The 27,500-nt window shown below is 46.9% G+C and overlaps 1 protein-coding gene across 3 annotated transcripts in view; it reads right to left on the reverse strand.

Moving 5' to 3' along the window:
• Window positions 1-27,500, reverse strand: part of LOC143775760 (TRPM8 channel-associated factor homolog) — a 164,099-nt gene that overhangs the window by 103,292 nt on the left and 33,307 nt on the right. For 2 of the 3 annotated variants that reach the window (XM_077264282.1, XM_077264281.1), the window contains one exon: window positions 17,896-18,524. The exons of the other annotated variant lie outside the window; for it this stretch is intronic. In XM_077264282.1, coding sequence (XP_077120397.1) covers window positions 17,896-18,512 — 617 coding nt within the window. In that variant the 5' untranslated portion in view covers window positions 18,513-18,524. The remainder of the gene's footprint in view (window positions 1-17,895; window positions 18,525-27,500) is intronic. 3 annotated transcript variants of the gene reach the window in all.

Here is a 27,500-nt window from a genome sequence, read left to right on the forward strand (position 1 = left end):
GTAGTATCCTCACATGAGGTAATCCGTGCTGAACCACTCCCTCAGGGGTGAACCTAGCCACACTGCTGCCTGAGGCAAACTTCAAAACGGCACCCCCCCAAACACATACAGTACAGCCCACCTATAGGGCTCCAATCTTATACACAGTCCCCCCATACATTACATGAGTGATAACTATTGTACATTCTACAATAGGTCATAAATCAGACAGTATAGTCCTCCATACAGTATTCTGGACACCACATAGTGCTCCATACATAATAATGAGCCTCATGTATTGCTCCATACAGTATAATGAGCCCTATGTATTGCTCCATACAGTATAATGAGCCCCATATATTGCTCCATACAGTATTATGGGCACCACATAGTCCTCCATACAGTATTGTGGGTACCGCATAGCATTCCATACAGAATAACATGCCCCATATATTGCTCCATACAGTATAATGAGCCCCATATATTGCTCCATAAAGTATTATGGGCACCACATAGTCCTCTATACAGTATTGTGGGCACCGCACAGTGCTCCATACAGAATAACCTGCCCCATATATTGCTCCACACAATATTTTGGGTACCATATAGTGCTCCATACAGTATAATGAGCCCCATATATTACTCTATACAGAATAATGAGCCCCATGTATTGCTCCATACAGAATAATAAGCCACATATATTGCTCCATACAGTATAATGGGCACCACATTGCGCTCTAGACAGAATAACATATATTGCTCCATACAGAATAATGATTCCCATATATTGCTCCATTAAGTATAATGTGTTACACCCGGTACGGTTTCTGTACCTTTGCGAGGTCCCCGTCGGGACTCCCGCTCTGTGCTGGCTCCATGCTGTCAGGATGCAGCCTCTGCCTCTCCCTCCTCTCCTGCTTCCTGGCATGCTGCCAGCAGGTTCTCAGGTAGAGTGCTTAGGTCACGCTCGCGCTCACTCCCGGTCTCTTAAAGAGACAGTGCACATTTTTTAAAAAGATGCTTCTGGCCAATGGCATGTTGTTCATTGCTATTTCTAGCTCCTCCACCATAGGGAGGGCGCCGGAGCAACAAGTATCCACTGTTGCTTCTTCCGGTTCCTGTCAGCATGTGCTTCTGTTTCTGAAGTTCTCTGCCACTGCTCTGCTTATACTCTCTGTCTCCACAGATCATCAGCTACTGGTTACCCGCCATCTTGGACGATGTTCGCTCTGTCTACGCCAGATCTGTCTCGTCCCACCAATCTGCCATCCTCATCTCCGGACAACGCCAGTACCGCTGGAACCTGCTTCTACCCATCCACCTGGTATCACCTGGTTAGCTCCACGTCTCCTGCTAACCCTGCTTGTCCGTTTGTCCTGCTGGGACAGCTGCTACGAGTTCGGGGTCTAACTGGAGGTAGCACCCGTGTCCCCCAGGCATTCCATTCTGACCCTGTTCGAGGGGATTTACCACGTGTGTCTGGGACTCACATAGTCACGCCCCCTTCGGAGCCCCCCCGGACCGTGGTCCCGAGGTGCCACGTCTAATCCTAATAAAAACTAATGTGAACTTCAAATTCTGTGCCTCCATTTCCATTCGTTACAGATTGCTCTGCCCATGGAACCCGCTGGATTCCAGACTTTGCCGGCCGTGGAGCTATGTCAAGAAGTTAACCATGTAAAGCAGTGTTTCTCAACTCCAGTCCTCAAGGCCCCACAACAGGTCATGTTTTCAGGATTTCCCTAGTATTGCACAGGTGATAATTTCATCACCTGCTCAAGCATTAATTCCATCGCCTATGCAATACTAAGGAAATCCTGAAAACATAACCTGTTGTGGGGTCTTGAGGACTGGAGTTGAGAAACACTGGTCTAAAGGGTCAACAGGACAAGCTCATGACTTTTCTGCACAACGTGTCTGCTCGCATGGATACCCTGGCTTCTTTGACTGCACCTGTCTCTGCTACTGGTATCCAGATATCAAGCTGTACTGCAATTAAAGGTCCTTGCCTGGGGGCTCCCACCCGCTTCTGTGGTGATTCCGTTCAGTGTCGGGGATTCATTAACCAGTGCACACTGCACTTTGAACTCCTGGGGCATATGTTTTCTTCTGATCGGGCCAAGGTGGGTTTCATCATGTCCCATCTTGATGGAGAAGCTCTTGCCTGGTTGAATCCACTGTGGGAGAGAATGGATCCTATGGTTACTAATCTCCAATCTTTTTTTGAGGCATTTCGCAGGACCTTTGATGAACCCTGTCGTGCTACATCGACAGCTTCAGCTCTTCTTCGACTACGACAGGAGGATCTTACAGTAGCTCAGTATACGGTGCAGTTTCGTACCCTATCGTCTGAATTATCCTGGAACAACGAAGCCTTGGTGGCAACCTTCTGGCAGGGTCTTTCGGGAAGAATTAAGGATGAGCTGGCGGGATGGGACATACCTATAATTCTGGATGACCTGATTTCCCTGGCAGTTCGGATTTATCTACGGTTTCAAGAACACTCCAAGGAGACCAAATGTGAAAAGGGGTCCTACCATCAGGTTTCTAACACTCCTAAATCATCGACCTCCTCAACTTCATCTTCCTCACCTATGGCTATGGAGGTAGATCAAGTAAGCTTTGGCAACCGCCGCCAGGAGGCACGCTGCCAGGAGGGGAGCTGTTTCTACTGTGGCAGTTCTAAGCATTATATCCACTCTTGTCCAAAGAAGTCGGGAAACTTCAGTGCTTAGGGTCTGTAGGAGAGGATACCCTAGGTAAGGATCATCTCTCTCCTTTACTACAAATTGCTGTGTCCGTGGTCTTTGGCAAGATAACATTTTCAGAATTCAGTCACCTGGATTCCAAAGCCACCGGAAATCTCATTCAGCAGGCACTAATGGATCGTTATCAGATACCAGTCCAGCACCTTCCGGAACCGTTGCAGGTGAAATCCGTGGATGGCAAACCTCTGTCCGAGTCCGTTCGGTTCCAGACTGAGCCTTTGGAACTCCGGGTAGGTTTAATGCATTCTGAAAGAATCTGCTTTTATGTGTTGCCAGATTCGTCTCACCCCTTGCTTCTAGGTCTACCATGGTTTCGGATACATGAACCAGTCTTAAATTGGAAGACGGGAGAGGTTCTGCGCTGGGGAGACTCCTGCTTGGATCGGTGTATCATTCCCGTCCGTCCTGTCCTTCCTCCAGTCCAGGTCACTGCCCTGCCGGGTCTACCATCTTCTTACTGGTCCTTCGCTGATGTCTTTGAGAAAAATGAAGCGGAGAAATTACCTCCGCACAGGTCGTATGATTGCCCCATCGATCTGCTTCCCGGAACATCTCCTCCTCGAGGGCGAATTTATCCTCTTTCTCAAGCAGAGACTCTCTCCATATATGAATACATTCAGCAGAACCTGGCCAGGGGATTTATTCGGAAGTCATCCTCGCCAGCCGGAGCAGGAATCTTCTTCGTGAAGAAAAAAGATGGTTCCCTACGGCCCTGTATCAATTACAGGGGGCTGAATCAGATTACGGTAAAGAACAGGTATCCATTGACACTAATTTCTGAGTTGTTTGACTGTCTTAGGGGTTCTACAATCTTCACCAAACTGGACCTCAGGGGGGCCTACAACCTGATACGCATTTGTGAAGGAGACGAGTGGAAAACCGCATTTAACACCCGGGATGGACACTACAAATTCCTGGTAATGCCATTCGGCCTAAGCAATGCACCTGCAGTTTTTCAGGAATCTGATATTTTCAGACAGAGATCTGCTCTATTCGTGTGTGGTCGTTTACCTGGACGACATTTTGATCTTCTCTGCAGATTTAGCCTCTCATCGGAGACAAGTACGTCTGGTCTTACAAAGACTCAGGGAGAACAGACTTTATGCTAAATTTGAAAAGTGTCTCTTTGAACAAGCCTCTCTGCCCTTTCTTGGATACATACTCTCGTCCACAGGTTTAAAGATGGATCTGGAAAAGGCATCTGCTATCCTAAAATGGCCTCGTCCATCCGGCTTGAAAGCCATACAACACTTACTGGGGTTTGCCAACTATTACCGTTTGTTTATTCCACACTTTTCCACCCGAGTGGCACCCATCTTGGCCTTGACCCGGAAAGGCGCGAACGCCAAGGAATGGACTCCTGAGGCAGAGGAGACTTTCGTTTCTCTAAAACAGGCCTTTTCTTCCACACCTGTTCTCTATCGTCCGCATTCTGTCAACAGTTTTTTCTTGAGGTAGACGCTTCTTCTTTAGGTGCTGGCACGGTTCTCTCCCAGAAGTCATCTACTGGTCGGATGGTTACTTGTGGTTTTTTCTCCAAGGTTTTTTCCACTTCTGAAAGGAATTATTCTGTAGGAGATCGTGAATTGTTGGCAATCAAGTTAGCCCTGCAGGAGTGGTGGCATCTCCTTGAGGGAGCTGTTCATCAGGTTGTCATCTTTACTGATCATAAAAACCTCGCTTATCTCCAATCCACTCAAAGATTGAATCCTCGCCAGGCCCGTTGGGACTTATTTTTTGCTCGATTTAATTTTGTTCTTCATTTTCGTCCAACTAATAAGAACGTTAAAGCTGATGCACTCTCTAGAGCGTTCCTGCCTCCCGACTCTGAGGAAGAACCGCAACACATCATTGAACCGTCCAGGTTTGTGTCCGTTGCTGCAGTTAATCTTGCTCGTCTTCCTCCGGGTAAGACTCTTGTTTCTAGTTCTGATAAGATTAGAGTTCTCCGCTGGGTTTACTCTTCAAAATTGGCCGGTCATGCCGGTCAGAAGAAAACTTTGCAATTGATTTCTCGTTGCAAAGATGTCCTGTAATGTGTTGCTACCTGTCCTTCATGTGCCCGCCACAAGACTGCTAAACATCTCCCCTCCGGGCAGTTATTACCCCTTTCTGTTCCTTCTGTTCCCTGGCAGCACATCGCGATGGACTTCATTACTGATCTTCCTGTTTCTTCTGGTTGTTCTGTTATCTGGGTAGTGGTGGATCGTTTCTCAAAGATGGCTCATTTTGTTCCACTACCTGGTCTTCCATCTGCTTCTGAGCTCGCGGATCATTTTATTCAGCACATCTTCTGTCTTCATGGATTTCCTCTCCACATTGTGTCTGACAGGGGTGCCCAGTTCACCTCCAAGATCTGGAGAGCGGTTTGTAAATCTGTGCAAGTGGAGCTGGATTTCTCTTCTGCATACCATCCTCAATCCAATGGGCAAATAGAGAGGACCAATCAAATCCTGACTGGATTCTTGCAACATTTCATCAATGTGCATAATGATGACTGGATCAAGTTGCTGCCTTGGGCAGAATTCTCGTACAATAATCAAGTAAGTGAATCTTCCAGAAAAATCTCCTTTTCAGATTGTGTTTGGACTCCAACCTGGGATTCCTCTTCCCATCTCCGGGCCTTCATGGGTTCCTGCAGCTGACACCTTTACTGGAGAATTCTCGAAGATATGGAGTGACACAAAAGTCACCTTGGAGAAGGCCTCACAAGGTATGAAGAGGCATGCGGACAAAAGACGTCTGGAAGCTCCAATCTTTCAGCCTGGAGATAAGGTGTGGCTTTCCTCCAAGTATATCGTCTGAGGATGCCCTCATACAAACTGGGGCCTCGCTTCATTGGTCCATTTGTAGTCTTAAAACAAATTAACGCAGTTTCGTACAAATTGAAATTGCCTCCTTCTTTACGTGTGTCTAACTCTTTTCATGTCTCCCTTCTCAAACCAGTAGTTTTGAGTTCCTTCTTTAAAGATTCGGGTTCTACTCCAAATCCTGTCAGTGAGGAGGATGTTTTTGAGGTAGAGAATATCTTGGCCACCTATTATCTGGTGGATTGGAGGGGCTTTGGTCCTGAGGAGAGGTCATGTTTGCCTAAGGAGAATATACGGGCTCCTCTTCTTCTAAAAAGATTCTACGCAGGCTTGAAAAAGAGGGGGCGTAAAGAGGGGGATACTGTTACACCCGGTTCGGTTTCTGTACCTTTGCGGGGTCCCCGTCAGGACTCCTGCTATGTGCTGGCTCCACGCTGTCAGGATGCAGCCTCTGCCTCTCCCTCCTCTCCTGCTTCCTGGCGCGCTGCCAGCAGGTTCTCAGGCAGAGTGCTTAGGTCACGCGGGTGCTCACTCCCGGTCTCTTAAAGAGACAGCGCACATTTTTTAAAAAGATGCTTCTGGCCAATGGCGTGATGTTCATTGCTATTTCTAGCTCCTCCACCATAGGGATGGCGCCGGAGCAACAAGTATCCACTGTTGCTTCTTCCGGTTCCTGTCAGCATGTGCTTCTGTTTCTGAAGTTCTCTGCCAGTACTCTGCTTATACTGTCTGTCTCCACAGATCATCAGCTACTGGTTACCCGGCAATCTTGGACGACGTTTGCTCTGTCTACGCCAGATCCATCTCGTTCCGCCAATCTGCCATCCTCATCTCCGGACACCGCCAGTACCACTGGAACCTGCTGCTACCGTTCCACCCAGTATCACCTGGTTAGCTCCACGTCTCCCGCTAACCCTGTTTGTCCCGCTGGGACAGCTGCTATGAGTTCGGGGTCTAACTGGAGGTAGCACCCGTGTCCCCCAGGCATTCCATTCTGACTTACCACAAGTGTCTGGGGCTCACGTAGTCACGCCCCATTCGGAGCCTCCTGGACAGTGGTCCCGAGGTTCCACGTCTAATCCTAATAAAAACTGATGTGAACTTCAACTTCTGTGCCTCCGTTTCCATTCGTTACAGAATGTGCCCCATATAATACGCCATACAGTATAATGAGCCCTATACCTGTATATACGCCATCACCGGCCCCAGCCAACTGAACCCAGCACCACCTGTATATATCATCCCCAGCCCACTGAGCTTAGCACCACCTGTATATATTACCAGCCCCAGCCCATTGAGCCTAGCACCACCTGTATATACATCAGCCCAGCCAAAGCCAGCCCCTGTATATACATCAGCCCAAGCCCCCAGCACCTGTATATACATCAAACCAGCCAGCCCCTGTATATACATCAGCCCAGCCACAGCCAGCCCCTGTATATACATCAGCCCAGCCACAGCCAGCCCCAGCACGTGACCTGTATATACATCAGCCAAGCCAGCCCCAAACCCCTGTATATACATCAGCCCAGCCACAGCCAGCTCCCAGCCCCTGTATATACATCAGCCCCAGGCCCCAGCTCAGCACCTGTAGCGATTGCCTCCGGAGCGCACGGATACTGGGAGCTCCTCCGGATGCCTGAGACCTGATCCTGATACGTTCAGCAGCTTGCTGCAGCCAGGGGCGAGAGACGGGGAGAGCAGAGCACTCTCTCTCTGCCCATAAAGAACGTCCTGATCAACATCAGGTGTTCTTAACCCCTCTGTGCAGGGCACATGGACCACTGACTCACTGATGCATGCACCTGTAAAGCCGCCGTGCCCGAACATTTAAAGGGCTGGCGGCAGGAAAAACAGGTGGCCAGTCCTCATCATGATAGGTGCGCGGCGTGCCCCTGCTTTTAGGGGGGCAGCTTCCCCCCCTCGCCCCACCCCGCCCATGTTCCAAGCAGCTTTAGATGTGAATGGAGGAGAAAACCTCCTGAAATGCCCAAGTTCTGCCTCCACCCAGACGGCTGCTCTCTGTGCAAAATGGCGCAATGTTGCACCAACGTCAAACTGTGCCGTTCTTTCTTGATGACTGGTCCCAGTGGCTCTGCCACCCACCTTGTGCCCTTCACAGAAGACATTTTCTCTGCTGGTGTGACCTAGATGCTGTGTGTGAAGGGGGCTGGCCGACTGCGGACAGTGGCCCTTTCTCCACCACCACCTATTACAGGTAAAGGGGCTGGCTGCCACTGAAGTGAGTGGGAATCTGTCTCCCATCACCATCACGGCCCGTGCATGCACAGAGAAGGGGCCTGGCTTGGGTACTGAAATGCGCGGTCAGCCAGCCCCACATTGCTCTGGTCTCCTGATGGTAGGACGCTGCCTCCTGTGTCGGCACAAGCCTTTGGTTGAGCTGCCGGGTGGAGATTGGTGAAGAATATCAGTAAGTGTCTTGTATTTCTAACACGGTGGCGCCCCATTTCTAGAGCGCAAAGACCCGCAGTCCTCCATCCTGGATGTGAGCGTACAGGCTGTAATTCACAGTGACGTGTCTGTGCTCTGGATTGCAGCTCTCTGTATACATCGTGTATCTCAGCTCTGCGTTGTGTACAGTGTATACATCATGTATCTCAGCACTGTTCTGTGTACATTGTGTACGGTGTATACATCGTGTATCTCAGCTCTGTGCTGTATCCGATTTTTTGACGTACAGAAAAAACATTTCTCTGTGCATTGTATCCGCCCGACGGACAGCAATGTTCCGACGGATCCAGCGCACGATGGATGAAACGGAAGGCCATCCGTCACAATCCGTAGCTAATACAAGTCTATGAAAAAAACAGATCCAGTAGAAACATTTGCTGGATCCTGTTTTTTCAAAAATCAACGGATTTCGACAGGAGCTCAAAGACGGAAGTGTGAAAGAGGCCTAACTCAGCACTGAGTTGTGCACAGTGTATACGTTGTGTATCTCAGCGCTGCATTGTGTACGGTGTATACATCGTGTATCTCAGCACAGCACTGTGTACAGTGTATACATCGTGTATCTCAGCTCTGCACTGTATCCGTCGTGTAACTCAGCGCTGCGCTGTGTACGGTGTATTAATTGTGTATCTCAGCACTGTGTTGTGTACGGTGTATACTTCATGTATCTCAGCTCTGTACTGTATAGTCCTGTATCTCAGCTGTGCGCTGTATCCCTCGTGTATCTCTGCGCAGTGCTGTGTACAGTATATACATCATGTATCTAAGCTCTGCACTGTATCCGTCGTGTATCTCAGCTCTGCAGTGTGTATACGTCTCACATGGTGGGACCTGCGGGGTCTGTATCTCCATGTAAGGACTGCAGAGGAATGAGAAGAATATCAACTAAGACGAGACCATGAGGGAGGCAGTTTGGTGGAGTGGGGGTGGGGAGGGAGGGAAGTGGCCATATAGTACTCAGATAACAGCACTATATGAGTGGGGCCGTTATACTGTACCCAGCATCATGTGGACCCATTTTACTGTATGGAGCACTGTGTGGCCATCATACAGTATTGAGCATCATGTGTGGCCATTATACAGTATGGAGCACTGTGTGGCCATTATACAGTATAGAGCATCATGTGTGGCCATTATACAGTATGGAGCATCATGTGTGGCCATTATACAGTATAGAGCATCATGTGTGGCCATTATACAGTATGGAGCATCATGTGTGGCCATTATACAGTACAGAGCATCATGTGTTGCCATTATACAGTATGGAGCACTGTGTGGCCATTATACAGTATGGAGCATCGTGTGACCTGCCGGTCAGTCAAGTGAGACAGTTGCAAAGAAATATAATTAGACACCACGAAATCTCAAAATTGTAAAGGTAATTAAACTCCAATTGCAATGACACACTGTAGCCTCTATTATGTATTTAACCAAAGAGGTAAGGAGTACTTTCAAAATTACAATATTTTATTATATATCAGACAAAAATTCATTTACATAAGAATAGAGTACCACATACCAAGCAGGTCAAAAAAGGGGAAAAAATAGAACCAGGAATAATATAGACAACAATCTACACAATCAATAATTATAAATATAGTAAAATATTATTTGGTAGAGCATTGCTGTACATAAATAGCAAAAGGCACAAAGGTTTAATATAGTTATAAAAATAGTTTATGCAAAAACATGCTGTGTATAGTAAAAAAACAATTATGTCCAGCTATTTGAAAGAGGGAATTATTTAGTAAGGAAAACAGCGCATGTATTGAAAGGTATGTGAAAGCAATCTCCCTGAATGCTAATTACAGCAGACAGGATATAATCTGCAAGTGCAGAGTAGTAAAGGATGGGTCACAAGGGCCCAGAAGAAATGACCTTCAAGTCCATATGAAACACACCTTCTTCAGGTGTGTGACCGAAACTGCCCCCTGAAGAAGGTGTGTGACTGAAACGCGCATCGGGGTGGGCGCACGGACCCTGGGAGCCTTACACCCTGCACTCTACTAAGAGGTAACTAGCACCTTTTACTTTCCTCTAAATTTTGGGACTATGCCGTTTTGTTATACTATACGTTGGACTATGATTCTATACTAGATTTAACATTGAGCACCTTATGTCCCTATTGTTGAAAGCATATTTTTTGCTATCTATATGAATCTCTCCCATACATAGGGAGTGTGAGTCCTTTGATGATAAATTGACGGTTGCGGGTGTTTCTCGTCCCCGGCTCCGTGCGCCCCTGGTACGCTTACACGTCTGTGCGGTGTCTGTGTACACCATGTGGCACTATACCTCACCTGTTTATGATTAATAAAGGTTATTTATATACTGTTTCATATGGACTTGAAGGTCGTTTCTTCTGGGCCCTTGTGACCCATCCTTTGCTATATTTGTCTTAGTGACCAGTCCGGTCATCTAGTCCCTTTCCTTAATCAGCATATTAGTACCTATTTGTTTTCATTAATCTAAACTTAGAAGGCGGTTCGCCTCTATCATGCTGATTCTAGTTGTGTTTTTGGTTAATAAGTGCAGAGTAGTGCGGTCCTACTAAAAAGTGCAATATAAAACATGTGCCGAGATGTAACTTACTTAAAGGAAGAGAAACATGGACCCCAGCCTGCCGCCCCTACGCACATTTCGCTACTCTTCTTCTTCTCCTGACCTTGGTAACCTTCAAGGTTGGCCGAGTAAAATTGCAGTCGCAAGGTTTGATTATAGTTGATATTGACAGACAAGAATGCCATCCTATGATTACTCTAAGCCCCAATGTAATAGAGAATTGTCTTTGAGGCATTATTGTTTTGTTGCAACAGGTAGCCAAGACCACCAGTTCCAGTCAGCAGCGTGTCCTGTAAAAGGAAATCAGAGCCCTGATGCTGAGACAACAGGTAGAGCTGTCTGGTGGAGAAGTCGGCAGTGTCAGAGTGAGTGATCCATTCCCCATTGCATTACCCCCTAGGAGTGAAATGTTGATTTGGTGTCGGGCAGCAATAGGCCTCAGGGGTCAAGATTACCAGGCCATGGTAGAATCCGTGTACTCTGATAGTAGACCCACCATCCTGACAGCCAGAGGGGTAGTCGATGTCTGCAAGGGGAGGGTACTGATACACATCCTGAACTGTGGGGAGAAAGAGGTCCATTTACCCCGGTATGCCACCCATGCTAAGCTGTACACTGTCAGTAATAATGCAATAAAGGCAGTGGAACCCTTGCTTCCAGGCGGAGGACAATGGCTCTGAGGGGCAGCTGGAGGATTGGTGTCAGAAGCTACACATAGGTACTGACTCCACCCCTTCGCACCAAAAGCATGGGGCTTACCGGGTGGTTCGAGAATATGAGCGGGTCTTTAGCAAACACCCTCTAGACGTTGGGCAGGTAAAAGGGGTCCAACACCATATCCCTACCAAAGATCATCCGCCCATTAAAGAGAGGTATCGGCCTGTACCCCCAGTTCACTATCAATGTGCCAAGGGTATGTTACAGGAGATGAAGGAGGCTGGGGTAATCAGAGATAGTTGTAGCCCGTGGGCAGCTCAGTTAGTCCTCATTAAAAAGAAAGATGGTACAATGAGGATGTGTGTTGACTACAGGCAGATTAACCACATTACACATAAAGATGCCTACCTGTTACCACGGATTGAGGAATCATTAGCTGCACTGACGTCAGCTAACTATTTCTCCACTTTAGATTTCACCAGTGGGTATTGGCAGGTTCCCATGGCAGAAGCAGACAAAGAGAAGACAGCGTTTATGACACCAATGGGCCTTTGCGAGTTCAACTGCATGCCATTCGGTCTCTGCAATGCACCAGGAACATTCCAGCGGTTAATTGAATGCTGCCTAGGACATAGAAAATTTGAAACCATTTTTTTTTGTATCTGGACGATGTCATTGTCTACTCAAAGACGTACGAAGACCACCTGGCTGAGATGTTTGAGGCCTTATCTGGTTTTGGCCTGAAAGTAAAGCCGTCCAAGTGCCACCTGTTGAAGCCCAAGGTACAGTACCTAGGTCACGTGGTAAGCTCCGAAAGTGTGGCACCAGACCCTGAAAAAGTCACTGTGATCAATCACTGGCCAAGACCCTCCACTATCAAGGAAGTGTGCCAGTTCTTCGGGCTGGTAGGTTTCTACAGGAGATTCATAAAGGGCTTCACAAGATAGTGGCACCTATGCAGGATCTGCTAATAGGCCAGTCCAAGAAGGCCAAGAACCTGAGTCCTCCGTTCGAGTGGAGTAAAAGAGAAGAAGAATCCTTCACTCAGTTGAAGATGGCTCTTACGGTAGACGAAGTTCTGGCCTACCCCGACTATGGCCAACCCTTTATACTCTATACAGATGCCAGCAACGTGGGATTGGGAACAGTGCTGTCCCAGGTACAGCAAGGCAGAGAGAGTGATTACCTACGCCACCAGGAAGCTTTGTCCCACGGAAAGGAACCCCCGACAACTATAGTTCCTTTAAACTGGAGTTTCTCGCCATAGTCTGGGCGGTAACAAGGCGCTTCAAGCACTACCTGGCTTCATCGAAGTTTACCATTTATACAGATAATAATCCGCTGACCCACCTTGAAACAGCGAAGCTAGGTGCGTTGGAGAAGAGATGGATGGCTCGGCTGTCCAATTACAAGTTTACCATCAAATACCGGGCGGGGCATAAAAACGCTAATGCTGATGAGCTGTCCAGGATGCCCAACTTGCCCGATGGGGGAGAAAACCCGGAGGAACTCAAAGAAATTAAGTTACCAGCCTTCCACCACCCCGGTGTGGCCCAGTGCTCCCACTGCATGAGGGACAAGCGCTATGCCGTGCAAGAGGCAACGATTAACCCATTGCCCCACCATGGATGTGCAGAAACACAGGACAGTGATCCAGCAGTCCGCCTAGTAAAGCAATTGCTGACACAAGCTGATTCGCAATCTGGTCCAGATGCTCCACAAGAGACCCAACAGTTGTGGAAGGAGAAGGGCAAGCTGTTCATCTATGAGGGAAAGCTGTGTCAGAGAAATGTCTCACGAACCCACAAACTGGTCTGACAGGTGGTAGAACCGAAGCGGGATGAGCCAATGGTCTTAGAAGTGTACCACGATGGAACAGGACACTTCAGGTGGAAGAAGTTGGAAGTCCTGCTACGTGAGCGATTCTACTGGGTTTATATGAGGAAAGAAATCGAGAAATAGTGTCGAGAATGCAACCTGAGATGGAAAGACCGTGATAGCCAGAAGACTCCCCTACAGCCCATAGTCACCAAACAACCGCTTGAGCTGGTAACCTTGGACCAGGGCAGTACAGTGGCGCAGTGGTTAGCACCGTAGCCTTGCAGCGCTGGAGTCCGGGGTTCGAATCCCACCAAGGACAACATCTGCAAAGAGTATGCTCTCTCTGTGTTTGCGTGGGTTTCCTCCGGGTTCTCCGGTTTCCTCCCACATTCCAAAGTCATACTGATAGGCAATTTAGATTATGAGCCCCAATGGGGACAGCAATGATAATGTGTAAAGCGCTGCGGAATATGTTAGCGCTATATAAAAATAAAGAATCTTATTATTATTGGACCACATAAAGCTGGTCCCAAGCCAGTCAGGCTATGTCTACGTCCTCAACATAGTAGACCACTACTCCCGGTTCATGGTAGTAGTGCAAGTGAAGGATCAGATGGCAGCCAAAGCATTTCATTAACACTTTTGCCACCCGCACGGTTACCCTGAACGAGTGCTTACAGACCATGACCCAGCCTTTGAAGCAGACTTTTTCTAGGAGTTCTGTAACCTGTACGGCTGTAAGAAAATAATAACCACGCCGTATCATCCCGAGACCAACGGGTTATGCAAGAAAATGAACCAGGTAGTAATAGACCTGTAGACTCTGCCCCTGGAAGAGCATAGCCTGTGGCGAGAGACGTTACCGGATTTGGTAGACTTATATAACTACATCCAGGTGAACTCCACCAACTGTACACCCGCCTACCTGATGAGGGCAAGACCTGGCAAGTTACCCATGAACTTGGACATGGGAGTTTTAACACCTGAGATGACATCACCAGATGCAGACTGGGATACAGAGTGGCAGCAACAACATCACAAGGTGCAAGAATGTGTAGAGAAAAGTTTGTCCCAGGCAAGACAGAGGCAGGAAAGAAATTATAATCAGCAAATCCCTGCAGTTCCCTTGTCACCTGGAGAACAGATACTCAAAAGGAAGATAAGAGTTCACAAACTAGACGACCACTGGGAGGCTGAGCCATACACCGTTTTACCTTCAGACTTTGACAACACCAAGGTGTGCCTCATCAGTAAAGATGGAGGAGAAACCTTAGCGGCAGTGTGAAGGGATCATCTAAAACCATGCCCTGACCAACTAAATGAAAGGAATGAAGACCAAGACATTCCTCAGCCAGTGGAAGAGGTGGAGGAAAAGATCGGCACAGTACTCGGCAAGTTCCCTAAAACTGGACAAGGGTGAATCAGGCCATAGTCGTGCACATTTTGACCTTCGCCCAGCTAGTAGTGCCAGAAAAGATGTGACTCAAGACCAGCCTGAAGACCAGCGGGCTCAACCAGCAGATGCCACACCAGCAGCGGAGCAAGAGAATCCACCCCCTGCCAGCGGCGAATCTGTCATGCCCACCGTGAGCTTCTGTGGTCGTAGAACATCAGGTATATCCGTGCTGCGTAGAGTCACCTGTAGCACAGCCAATAGAGAGCGCACTACGGCAGTACCAGTGCTACGAAGGTCTACCCATAGTTCCCTAGGTCAAATCCCCATAATGTTCTGCATGTTAGTAGATTGTGCAAATAAGATATGTAAATATGTAATGTAAGTACGTAACCGTCAAGCATATGAGCCTACAGAGATTCTGTAAGAACTCTTGAGCTATCCTATTTTACTTGATTTAATGGACGATTGGGTCACTGGACTCGTTGTGACCAGGACAATACTTGTATATAGTTACCAACCTGGCTCAGGAATGAACAATGGACAATGACGCATGGATTAAAGATCACCATGACTATTTTTGAGTTTTGTTTTTTGTAATTTTTATTTTTGAAATCTTGTAAATAGTTCTGATTGTTCACTTGTTAATTTGTTTATTATTTGTTTCCTCAGTCCGGGAGTACTGAATTTCTCTAGGGGGGAATGTGGCACCCCAGGAGTTTGGTTTCCGCAGTGGCAATGCCTCCCTCACAGGGAGTAATGTCATGCCTGGAAGCAAGGAGGGGTCCCCTTACCAAGTGTCAGTAGGAGAGAAATCAAGCAGAACCTGGGGAGTGGAGCAGTGATTAAACTGTCATGACGGACGCTGTTCACACTAGGGCGTCTGACAGACAGCAGTAATTCCACTTACGTCCACTACACGCTCAGTGGCGTCGGCTAGATTTTATCCAGCTTGCTCGGGGTTAATCTAGCTGGTAATCAGGTTGGAGGCTGGGTCACGCCCACGGCCTTTAAATAGTCGCGCTGGACTTTGGGCGTCACCGATTATAGCTTGAGCTTTATGCCTGGTGATTCCGGTCTGGAGTGGTGGTCTCGTTGTAGGAATATCGTATCTGGTGGTGTATAATCCTTTGTCATATTCCTCCTTCCTATTTGTATTTGTTTTGCCCTGTGCACATTATAGTGTATTCCTGTGTGTCTGCAGCGTGGTGCGTTTTTCAGTTTTCCCTTTCTGTGCTTTCTGTGGGGATTGGTGTGTGGTCTCTTCACTGGGTGGTGGGTGGTGGTTTCAGCTTAGGGCTGAAACAGGAGTCAGGGTCAGGCCTGGCAGCCCAGACATGCACACCTTTAGTGTAACTTATGGGAATGGGACAGACAGGGTTTCCCTAGCCTGAGGGATATTGCAGGGGCCCGGGTAACCAGCCTTAGTCTACCTAGTTTCCCTGTGACATAAACTTTCCCCACAGCTGAGCGCTAGGAATCAGATACCGGAGTCTGTGGTTGCGTGGGTACTTAAGTCCCGGCAGCTAAATCCAGAGGGCAGGGGACTGCAGGTCTCCTGACCATATGTAATACCCGGCGGCACAGCAGCATACCAGAGCCTGGAGCTGACACAAAGGAACAGCACCTGTGATAGGCTCGAGCTGCCTGGCTTCAAGCAACGGATTGTTTTTAAAAACAGAGAGAGACAGTTAGCAGCAGGAGGGTGAGCTGTGAGGCAGCAAGGAAAAAGGGAGGACAGCGCAGAAGGAAGGCCTACATACCTACCTGGCCAGGTGTATCCAAAATTGGTTCCAGGCTGCCCGGCTCTCCATTATGATCTGTTACCAGTGCCCTGGTCTGTACTATTAACCATCAAGTAAAGGAAAAGAAAACTACAGCCCTTGTGTCCTCCAGTGATCTCTTGCGCCCTGAGTCCTGTACCACAAGGTACACGAAGCCTGACAAACGGAACCGGTAGCCCTGGGGCCCAGCTCCACCTGTGGGGAGCAGAACCATCCCAGCTGCGTCACCATCTGCCCCAGCGGTCTCCTTTAGCAGTGTCGGCCATCTGTTGCCGAACACCACAGGTGGCGTCACGTTAAATCCCATATATATATTCCCCATTTTACAACACAGCCAGAGCCACGGAGTCAGGTCACGGTCCCGTGACTTCCCCAAAGAACTGTCCGACCCGCTTCCGAGTACCCCACGGCCCTGATGGGCGTGTCACATTATATATATATATATATATATATATATATATATATTCAAAAAAAGGAAAGCAGCACAAAAAAGGTTTGAAAAAAATAAGTGGACTTTAATGCCTGAATGGCATGGCAACGTTTCGGATGTAATATCCTTTCTCAAGCCACGCCATTCAGCCATTAAAGTCCACTTATTTTTTTTCAAACCTTTTTTGTGCTGCTTTCCTTTTTTTGAATCTACCATTGGATTGCTGGTTGGGAGAGCTTTGCATGTTTTGTAAGGTAATATTTGATGCTGTTCCAATTTTTTTCTTTTTTTTCTTTTATATATATATATATATATATATATATATATATATATGTATACACACACACTAGATGGAGGCCCGATTCTAAAGCATCGGGTATTCTAGAATATGCATATCCACGTAGCATATTGCCCAGCCACGTAGTATATTGCCCAGTAGACGCATACATATGGGTTCTGTATATAGTATCAAGGAGGGGTATCGCCAAAGTAAATATGGACATTAACATGTGGTTTGGCCCGTTAAAGCAAAGCATATTTCCAGAGAAATGAGGCTATAGAATGTCGCGCATCGAACTGGGCACCATTCCAAGAGAAGACATGATGGATTTGTTAATTAGAATTGTTATTCCATGTCATATTATCTTATTATTTTTCTCAATGTCCTGTAAAAATCTTATTTTTACAGTGATATCCATTACTGACAAGACACGGTGATAAAGACTATATTTTACAGTGTAAGAGATCATTGAAACTGTATTAAATTGGTACTGTTATATGCCAGCTTTGTGTCAATAGTTAGATATAAGATATTCATTTACAATCTACTTGTCACATGTCCTTTCCTGCTATTTGTCACCCTCTTTTCTATGTGATACTATTTAGAGCCTATATGTAATTTTTTCATATAAAGTATGTTTTATAGTTTTTTTACATTTGTTGTTGTTTGCTATATTCGTGTATCGGAAGTATGGACCCAGTGATTTACAGCAGTGGTCTCATGTTGGTAAGTCACATCATCACAGTAGTAATATAAATATAAGCCATGAGTATATAGTGGAGGAAACAATAAGGATTTGAAATATAAGCAGGTGTATTTTTGTTAAAGCATCTCTCTGAAACAAAAAAGTAACCTGGAAATTTCTTTTACAGTAACTTCATGATAAAACTACAATTGCATTTCTACATTATTAGATATCTTATGTATTTGAATACTCACTAATTCCACCATGGCGTCCTTGGCATGTGGTCACTCACATCAAAAACACCTTTTTCTCCATATTCAGCAGTGAAATACACTCCAGCAACAGAAGTTATCTTATTTCCTGGGAAATGGAGCAGAACATTATCTTGTGTGTGGGTAGAAGACCAATGCCAGGCTTGCGCTCCAATAAGAAGGCCTCCACCTTCTTTTACAAAGGATACAATCTCCACAGCCTGACTATCATCATATCCAGATATACAGAGCACTCCCAAACCTTTCTTCAGACCAGAAATTTTTTCAACTTTGTATCCAGACTGAGAGAGGGTCGTCTCTAAATGGTTGAACTTCTTGTCAACACCAATTACTGCTTCTGAAGATGGTTTCAGCCAGAATATTGTGTTCTTCAGGAAATCCATAAAGGGAGGAAGATTCAAATATGCTTCATGGCTCATAACTACTACTCGTCCTTTTCCATATTTAGAGGCAGCGACGAGTACATGCCTTTTAGGAGTCACTAATACTGGGAATGAGGTGTCACCATTCAGGAGTAGTTTGCATGGCACCTTGTCGCCAGAGAAATCCAGGCTTCTGACACCCTTGACAAGGGAGTATCTATCTTTATCGGAAGTCATATTTCTTATAAACTGTAATACAAATAAAATTGTAGTCACATTATTAATAGTCATTTTTTACTATTTTTTGTGCAAATTTAAAAACAACTTTTTAATCTATTTGCTTATGCTCTGTTCACATCTGTATTAGAGGCTTTATTAGGAGCTTCTGTTACAGATTTTGTCTACAATGTTGGACAAAATGAGAAAAGGCCCCAAAACAAAAACTGAATAGATCCTAAAATTTAAATTTTGTAGGATCCATGTCATGCTGGTCGATCGTGAATAGAAATGAGTGAATTTGATCGGAAAACGATCGCCAAACATACATTCGGCACGAATATGGCACATTCAGATTTGTGATCGGAAACTCTAGCAAAATGTTATAAAATCGTTAAAAATCGGTAACATTTGGTAAAAGGGCAGGAAAATATTTGCGTTGCCACAAAAATATTTTCAGCACTTTGAGGCCGGCGTCACACTGGCGTGTTTTACGGACGTATGAGAGGCGCAGAAAATACGGATTGCATACGGTACAATGATTCTCTATGGCCCAGCTCCTATCTGCCGTATTTTACGGATCCATATTATACGGTCTTGTACGGCCGCAGAAAATCACAGCATGCTGCGTTTGTCAGCGTATTGCGCAAAAAATACGCCAATGAAAGTCTATGGGGGCGAGAAAATTACGGATTACACATGGACCAGCAGTGTGACTTGCGAGAAATACGCAACGGTGTTCTCTAGAAAAGCCGGCAATTCAGTGTACAGTAAAATCACACTGACAGAATAGAATAGGTAGAATAAATGTGTACACATAGAATAGGTATATATATATATATATATATATATATATATATATATATATATATATATATCAGTGAGACATATATATATATTTATATTTAATTCAGTGCTAGATAGCAGAAAAGCCGGTATCCCGACAGGATATGAGATATGGATTACATACAGTAAACCATCTCATATCCCTTCTTTTATTACATATTCCTCTTTACTAATGTAAGAAGTGTCTCTGCGTAAAATTTGGGGTCTCTAGCTATTAAATTAAAGGGTTAAATTCCGGAAAAAATTGGCGTGGGCTCCCGCGCAATTTTCAATTTTCTCCGCCAGAGTGGGAAAGCCAGTGACTGAGGGCAGATATTAATAGCCGAGAGAGGGACCATGGTTATAGGACCCCCCCGGCTAAAAACATCTGCCCCCAGCCACCCCAGAAAAGGCACATCTGTAAGATGCGCCTATTCTGGCACTTAGCCTCTCTCTGCCCACTCCCCTGTAGCTGTGGGATATGGGGTAATGAAGGGTTAATGTCACCTTGCTATTGTAAGGTGACATTAGGCCAGGTTAATAATGGAGAGGTGTCATAATTGACACCTCTCCATTATTAACCTGGCCTAATGGCGTCAATTATGACACCTATCCATTATTAATCCAATAGTACGAAATGGTTAATAAAACACACACACATTATTAAAAAGTATTTTAATGAAATAAAGACACATGTTGTTTTAATATTTTATTATATAATCAGCCACAGCCCAGAATAACCAAACTGTTGCACAACTCTTAGGGTAAGTAGTATACAGCAGCCAGAAGAGTTTGACCCAATTGTTAAAACATAACCTTTACTAATAAATTTAAAATGGACAAACTAAACACATATAATACAAAAAAAAGTGCTCATGACGAAAACTGTGCTCTAGTAAAAAAACTGGTTTGATCTCACCAATTATGGAAGAAAGGGTCCCCACATTGGTTGTGCATGGTCCAGGGAGGGTCCACGGTAGCAGAGTGAGGTAGGGGATATGGGGACCTTTTCCCTAAACCCCTGTCGTGCCCCAGCAGTAACTCCTGTCCTCACAAGGACAGGTCCCAAATAAGCCTCACTATGGACACCCCCAACTTGAAAAATATCTCAAACGCCTCCCTACGCGTTTCCTCTCCAATCCCGGAGAGTCATCAGGGGAGTTTTCAATGGCCAATAGGCCCAGATATCAGCTCAAATGTCCATAAGAGTCGGGTATTAGCAGTGGCTAAGTAGTCCCAGGAGTGAGCGATCCTATGTGACCATGTGTCACAATATGTGAGTCATCTGTGTATGGCACCCACTACCTCCATATAAACCTTATACACACAAGGTCCCTCCTCCCGGCGTGTGATGTCATTACTAGCAGCCCCTGCTCACATGTCATCGCTATCATTGCCAGACAGGCTCCACGCTGCGTTCCTCCACTGGAACGCACGCCAAAACCACCCAGTCTCCTGCATTGTTACGAACAAAGCGTGCAGGCGAAACCGGAAGTACCAACGCCATCTTGAATATGTCACTTCCGGTTCGCCGTTATTCCTATAGTGCGCTCCAATAGTGGAACGCAAACAGAGCTCACCTGATGCCCTCAGTGCCCATACAGTCCGACGCGCTGCAATTATGAAGCGCTAACCAAACCCACTTCGTGCCGCATATATCTGACCCCTACAGTAAAGAAGACGACAGACACCATACCCTACCTATATCATATTTACTTTCAGACAGTATTGTCACATACACAAAATGGTATAGCAGTGGCTGGAAGTGTCCATGCCACATATACACTAATGGAACTCCGGATAACATGCATGTGGCTGGAAGTGTCCATGCCACATATATATGGTACTCAGGGCTTAAGATCATAATTAGCAGGCACAGGAAGGGAAGGGAGGAGGCAGGAATTGGGAAGAGAAAGGAGGGGAGAGTGAGGGGAGGAGATATATGGAGGGGGTAACGGATATTAGATGGAATAACCCTGACTACAATTCACAGCAGTCAGGTAGACAAAAGGGCCATATACATATGAGACTCATCGAGTCTCTTTGTCCATAAATAAAAAAGCATTCCTCATTTCTGGAAGATCAATCAGTGGTATTAGCGTATCCAAACCACCGAAACCAGAAATACAGTAAAGAGGAGAGCCACGGGACAGGATATTGACCCTGTACCGAAATTATGAAAGCAATGACGTTTTGTTTAATTTGGCTGATTCTCAATGGCAGGACAGGATCACAGACATTGGCCAACTTGAATGCTAGAAACCTAAAATGGAAAGAGGGGGGGGAAGGAGGGAGAGAGGGGGATACTACGAAAAAGAGGGTATGGGGAAAGGAAACACCTATTTGGAGCATCAGAGTAAACCTAGAGAAAACAGCTAAAATTAAGTTGGTCATTAAGTCCACGGGGGTGACAGGTGTCCAACAAAAAGATCCATCTTGTTTCTCTCTGCAATAGGATCTTATCAAAATCTCCTCCCCTATCTGGTGGAGGGACCTTATCAATCCCCATGAAACTTATGGCTTTAACATTGCCACCATGACTGATGTTGATATGTCTGGCAATGGGGGTATCTCTTTGATTTCTAATATCCCCCAGGTGCTCTCCCACCCGTCTCCTGAATTCTCTGATCGTCTTACCGATATAGGTGATACCATATATATATTCAGCTCTGTAGATAACTCCTTTTGTTTTACAATTGATAAATTCTTTTATAGTGTATGTCTGTTGTGTGTGAGTGTTGCAGAATTCCCTGCCCACCTGTATTGATTCACACGCAACACACGTACCTGTTGTGGATTCTGTTTTTGGGCTCCCTCTGGTGGTTACAACTGGTACTGGGTGACTTTGGTGGGTTGCGGTTTCTGGTTTCCACCTGTCCATCAGAGGCTGGGTGTTTCCTATTTAACCTGGCTTCCCTGTCATTCCCTTGCCGGCTATCAATGTTCTCAGATGTGCTCAGTTTGGTTCTGACTACCTGCTTCCAGATCTCTCAGGATAAGCTAAGTTATGCTTTTCAGTTGTTTGGTTTTTTGTCCAGCTTGCTAAATATTATTCTATGCTAGTTGGAAGCTCTAGTGGGCTGAGGTGCTCCCCATGTGCCATGAGTTGGCACATGGGTGCTTGTAATCTCAGGATGGTTTTTGATTAGGGTTTTTTGCTGACCGCTCAGACCCCTTTTGTATCCTTCTGCTTTCTAGTTATAGCGGGCCTCGTTTTGCTAACTCTATTTTCATATCTATGTGCGTGCCTTCCTCTCATTTTCACCGTCAATACATGTGGGGGGCAACTATACCTTTGGGGTTTATTTCTCTGGAGGCAAGTTAGGTCTTTATTTTCTCTGCAGTGCTAGTTAGCTCTTAGGCTGGCGCGTGGCGTCTAGAATCAACGTAGGCACGCTCCCTGGCTATTTCTAGTTGTGTTTGTCAGGAGTAGGGCAGCGGTCAGCCCAGGTTCCATCACCCTAGAGCTCGTCCGTTATTTTAGTTATTTTTGCTTGTCCAGTGCGATCCCCTAGCCATTGGGATCCATAACAGTCTCAGGCGTATTAAATTGTTATGGATCCCAATGGCTAGGGGATCGCACTGGACAAGCAAAAATAACTAAAATAACGGACGAGCTCTAGGGTGATGGAACCTGGGCTGACCGCTGCCCTACTCCTGACAAACACAACTAGAAATAGCCAGGGAGCGTGCCTACGTTGATTCTAGACGCCACGCGCCAGCCTAAGAGCTAACTAGCACTGCAGAGAAAATAAAGACCTAACTTGCCTCCAGAGAAATAAACCCCAAAGGTATAGTTGCCCCCCACATGTATTGACGGTGAAAATGAGAGGAAGGCACGCACATAGATATGAAAATAGAGTTAGCAAAACGAGGCCCGCTATAACTAGAAAGCAGAAGGATACAAAAGGGGTCTGAGCGGTCAGCAAAAAACCCTAATCAAAAACCATCCTGAGATTACAAGCACCCATGTGCCAACTCATGGCACATGGGGAGCACCTCAGCCCACTAGAGCTTCCAACTAGCATAGAATAATATTTAGCAAGCTGGACAAAAAACCAAACAACTGAAAAGCATAACTTAGCTTATCCTGAGAGATCTGGAAGCAGGTAGTCAGAACCAAACTGAGAACATCTGAGAACATTGATAGCCGGCAAGGGAATGACAGGGAAGCCAGGTTAAATAGGAAACACCCAGCCTCTGATGGACAGGTGGAAACCAGAAACCGCAACCCACCAAAGTCACCCAGTACCAGTTGTAACCACCAGAGGGAGCCCAAAAACAGAATCCACAACACGTACCACATCTGTAACATCCTCTAGGCCTCTTTGGTAACCAGGTATCCCTTACAGGTGTACTCAAATGACTATGTACTAGTCGGTCACCCAACGTTTTATTACATTTTCTGTATGTAATCCGTGGCTGTTCTCCTACAGCGTCTCTGAGATCATCATCCATAGCAAGGATGCTCCAGTGTTTTTTAAGTATAGCCCTGACAGAAGGAGCCCCATTGTCAAAGGCACAAATCATTCTGATAGTTCTTAATCCATCCCCCTCTCTTTCTCGTGGTGTCAGTAAGCTGTTTCTGACTTGCCCCCTAGCAAAATGGTATGCCTCCCTCAGCACCCGGTCAGGGTACCCCCTCGCCAAAAATCTACGCCTCAGATCCTTTAATCTTGAAATCAGTATCATTAGAACAGTTTCTTCTCAAGCGCAGATACTGACCCTTAGGGATACCTTTTTTAAGTGGGTAGGGGTGGTGGCTGTCCCACCTCAACATGGAATTTGTAGAGGTGGGTTTCCTAAAGATGGTTGTCTCGAGGCCGTCACCACTAGTCGACTTTGAGATTGTGATGTCCAGGAATGGTAAACTTCTCTCCTCCATTTCTGAGGTAAACCTCAGGCCCACGTCATTAAGATTTAAAGAAGACATGAACCTCTGGAAAGTCTCTCTAGTACCCTTCCACAAAACAAAGACGTCGTCTATATAACGAACCCATAGGTCAATATAGACAGTGAACTCCTCGTTGATCTCTGAGAAGACGACACTGTCCTCCCACCTGCCGAGGAACAGGTTGGCGTAGCTTGGCGCACAGGGGCTCCCCATAGCGGTGCCCCTGAGCTGGTGGAGGATCCTGCCGTCAAAACAGAAGTAGTTGCTGTTAAGAACTTTTCAGAATATTTTCCGAGGCTCGAGTTCATATGAGTTCATCCAGCAGAGGGCGCATCACTGTGACTCGAGGTAACTACAGTACATTCCCCTGCACTCCATTCATTCACCAAGTTTTACAGACAGGAGCACAGCTGCATTAGCGGAGCTCCTGGGTGTAAAATGATTTAACCCCTTCAGATGGATTTACAGCGTGGGACAAGACTGAACGACAGACGGTATGGAATATTGTTGTTTGTTTTGTTTAACTTTATTTCAGGTGACAAAGGTCTTCAGGTGCATTAAGAGTATAATAAAATATTAAAGCAACATGTGTCTTTATTTCATTAAAATACTTTTTAATAATGTGTGTGTGTTTTATTAACCATTTCGTACTATTGGATTAATAATGGATAGGTGTCATAACTGACGCCTCTCCATTATTAACCTGGCTTAATGTCACCTTACAATAGCAAGGTGACATTAACCCTTCATTACCCCATATCCCACCGCTACACGGGAGTGGGAAGAGAGAGGCTAAGTGCCAGAATAGGCGCATCTTTACAAATGTGCCTTTTCTGGGGTGGCTGAGGGCAGATGTTTTAAGCCGGGGGGGGCAATAACCATGGTCCCTCCCTAGACTATTAATATCTGCCCTCAGTCACTGGCTTTCCCACTCTGGCGGAGAAAATTGCGCGGGAGCCCACACCAGTTTTTTCCGCGATTTAGCCTTTTAATTTAATAGCTAGAGACCCCAAATTTGACACCAAGACACTTCTTACATTAGTAAAGAGGAATATGTAATAAAAGAAGGGATATGAGATGGTTTACTGTATGTAAACCATGTCTCATATCATGTCGTGTTTGTGAAGGAGATAGGAAAAGCCGTCAATTGAATTACCGGCTTTTCTGCTATCTAGCGCTGAATTAAATATAAATACAGTATATATATATATATATATATATATATATATATATATACTAGATGGCAGCCCGATTCTAAAGAATCGGGAGTCTAGAATCCATATATACTTTATTTATTCAAATGTAAGAATAATACAATTAATAAATAATAGTAAGAAAGAACAAAAAATGGCTGCACTCACCAGCTCTTGACAATTCTTGACAGTACGGCACATTTCTGATTGGTCGCTCGCGGCAGGCGGCAACCAATCAGAAAAGTGCCGCGCACCACGAAGGCATATATCTTTGTCCACCCTGAGCGGGTGTAGGACGCTGGTGACGTCACTTATCTCCGGACATTATCTCCGGACAAAGCCACGGAAGTTGGCACAAATTGCCGGAAGTAGTATTCTAGGCAATTATATATTAGATTTTAATGTTATCAGTGTTTACCTTTGAACGTTTATATTGTATTGTCCTGTCACCAGCCATGTGTACGATTATCGGCCGAAAGCCTCTCTGGAACCAATAATCACCCCATGTAAAGGTATCTTTATAAGTTAAAGATTCAGAATACTATGACTTTTATCATATCCTGAACAGTCAAGTTTTTTATGAACCGTTAAGGTTTTCTGGTTGAAGTAAAAAAAACTCGTGAGTGTTTACAGTTTGAAACCATAAAATGTTGAAAAATTATGTCATTCTTGAGTATATCACTCAATGGTGCTTATAAACGTGTCAAATTTGATCTATAATATACTTTAATATACGTTACTTTAATCTTTAATATATTTAAGAACAGGGCCCCAGACATCACACAGGGGGTCTGAAACACCACACAGTGGTCCAAAATATCGCTGTGCTCTGCCTGGGGCCCCATATGCTGCCTGGGGCCCCTGTGCTCTGCCTGGGGCCCCATATGCTGCCTGGGGCCCCTGTGCTCTGCCTGGGGCCCCATGTTCTGCCTGGGGCCCCTGTGCTCTGCCTGGGGCCACTGTGCTCTGCCTGGGGCCCCATATGCCGCCTGGGGCCCCTGTGCTCTGCCTGGGGCCCCATATGCTGCCTGGGGCCCCTGTGCTCTGCCTGGGGCCCCATAGGCTGCCTGGGGCCCCTGTGCTCTACCTGGGACCACTGTGCTCTGCCTGGGGCCCCATATGCTGCCTGGGGCCCCTGTGCTCTGCCTGGGGCCCCTGTGCTCTGCCTGGGGCCCCATGTTCTGCCTGGGGCCACTGTGCTCTGCCTGGGGCCCCATAGGCTGCCTGGGGCCCCTGTGCTCTGCCTGGGACCACTGTGCTCTGCCTGGGGCCCCATATGCTGCCTGGGGCCCCTGTGCTCTGCCTGGGGCCACTGTGCTCTGCCTGGGGCCCCATATGCTGCCTGGGGCCCCTGTGCTCTGCCTGGGGCCCCATATGTTGCCTGGGGCCCCTGTGCTCTGCCTGGGGCCCCTGTGCTCTGCCTGGGGCCCCATGTTCTGCCTGGGGCCACTGTGCTCTGCCTGGGGCCCCATGTTCTGCCTGGGGCCACTGTGCTCTGCCTGGGGCCCCATAAGCTGCCTGGGGCCCCTGTGCTCTGCCTGGGACCACTGTGCTCTGCCTGGGGCCCCATATGCTGCCTGGGGCCCCTGTGCTCTGCCTGGGGCCACTGTGCTCTGCCTGGGGCCCCATATGCTGTCTGGGGCCACTGTGCTCTGCCTGGGGCCCCATATGCTGCCTGGGGGCCCTGTGCTCTGCCTGGGGCCCCATATGCTGCCTGGGGCCCCTGTGCTCTGCCTGGGGCCCCATGTTCTGCCTGGGGCCCCTGTGCTCTGCCTGGGGCCACTGTGCTCTGCCTGGGGCCCCATATGCTGCCTGGGGCCCCTGTGCTCTGCCTGGGGCCCCATATGCTGCCTGGGGCCCCTGTGCTCTGCCTGGGGCCCCTGTGCTCTGCCTGGGGCCCCATATGCTGCCTGGGGCCCCTGTGCTCTGCCTGGGGCCCCTGTGCTCTGCCTGGGGCCCCATGTTCTGCCTGGGGCCCCTGTGCTCTGCCTGGGGCCACTGTGCTCTGCCTGGGGCCCCATATGCTGCCTGGGGCCCCTGTGCTCTGCCTGGGGCCCCATATGCTGCCTGGGGCACCTGTGCTCTGCCTGGGGCCAC

This window comes from Ranitomeya variabilis, chromosome 5, assembly GCF_051348905.1.
Source record: "Ranitomeya variabilis isolate aRanVar5 chromosome 5, aRanVar5.hap1, whole genome shotgun sequence".
Taxonomy (NCBI): Eukaryota; Metazoa; Chordata; class Amphibia; order Anura; family Dendrobatidae; genus Ranitomeya; species Ranitomeya variabilis.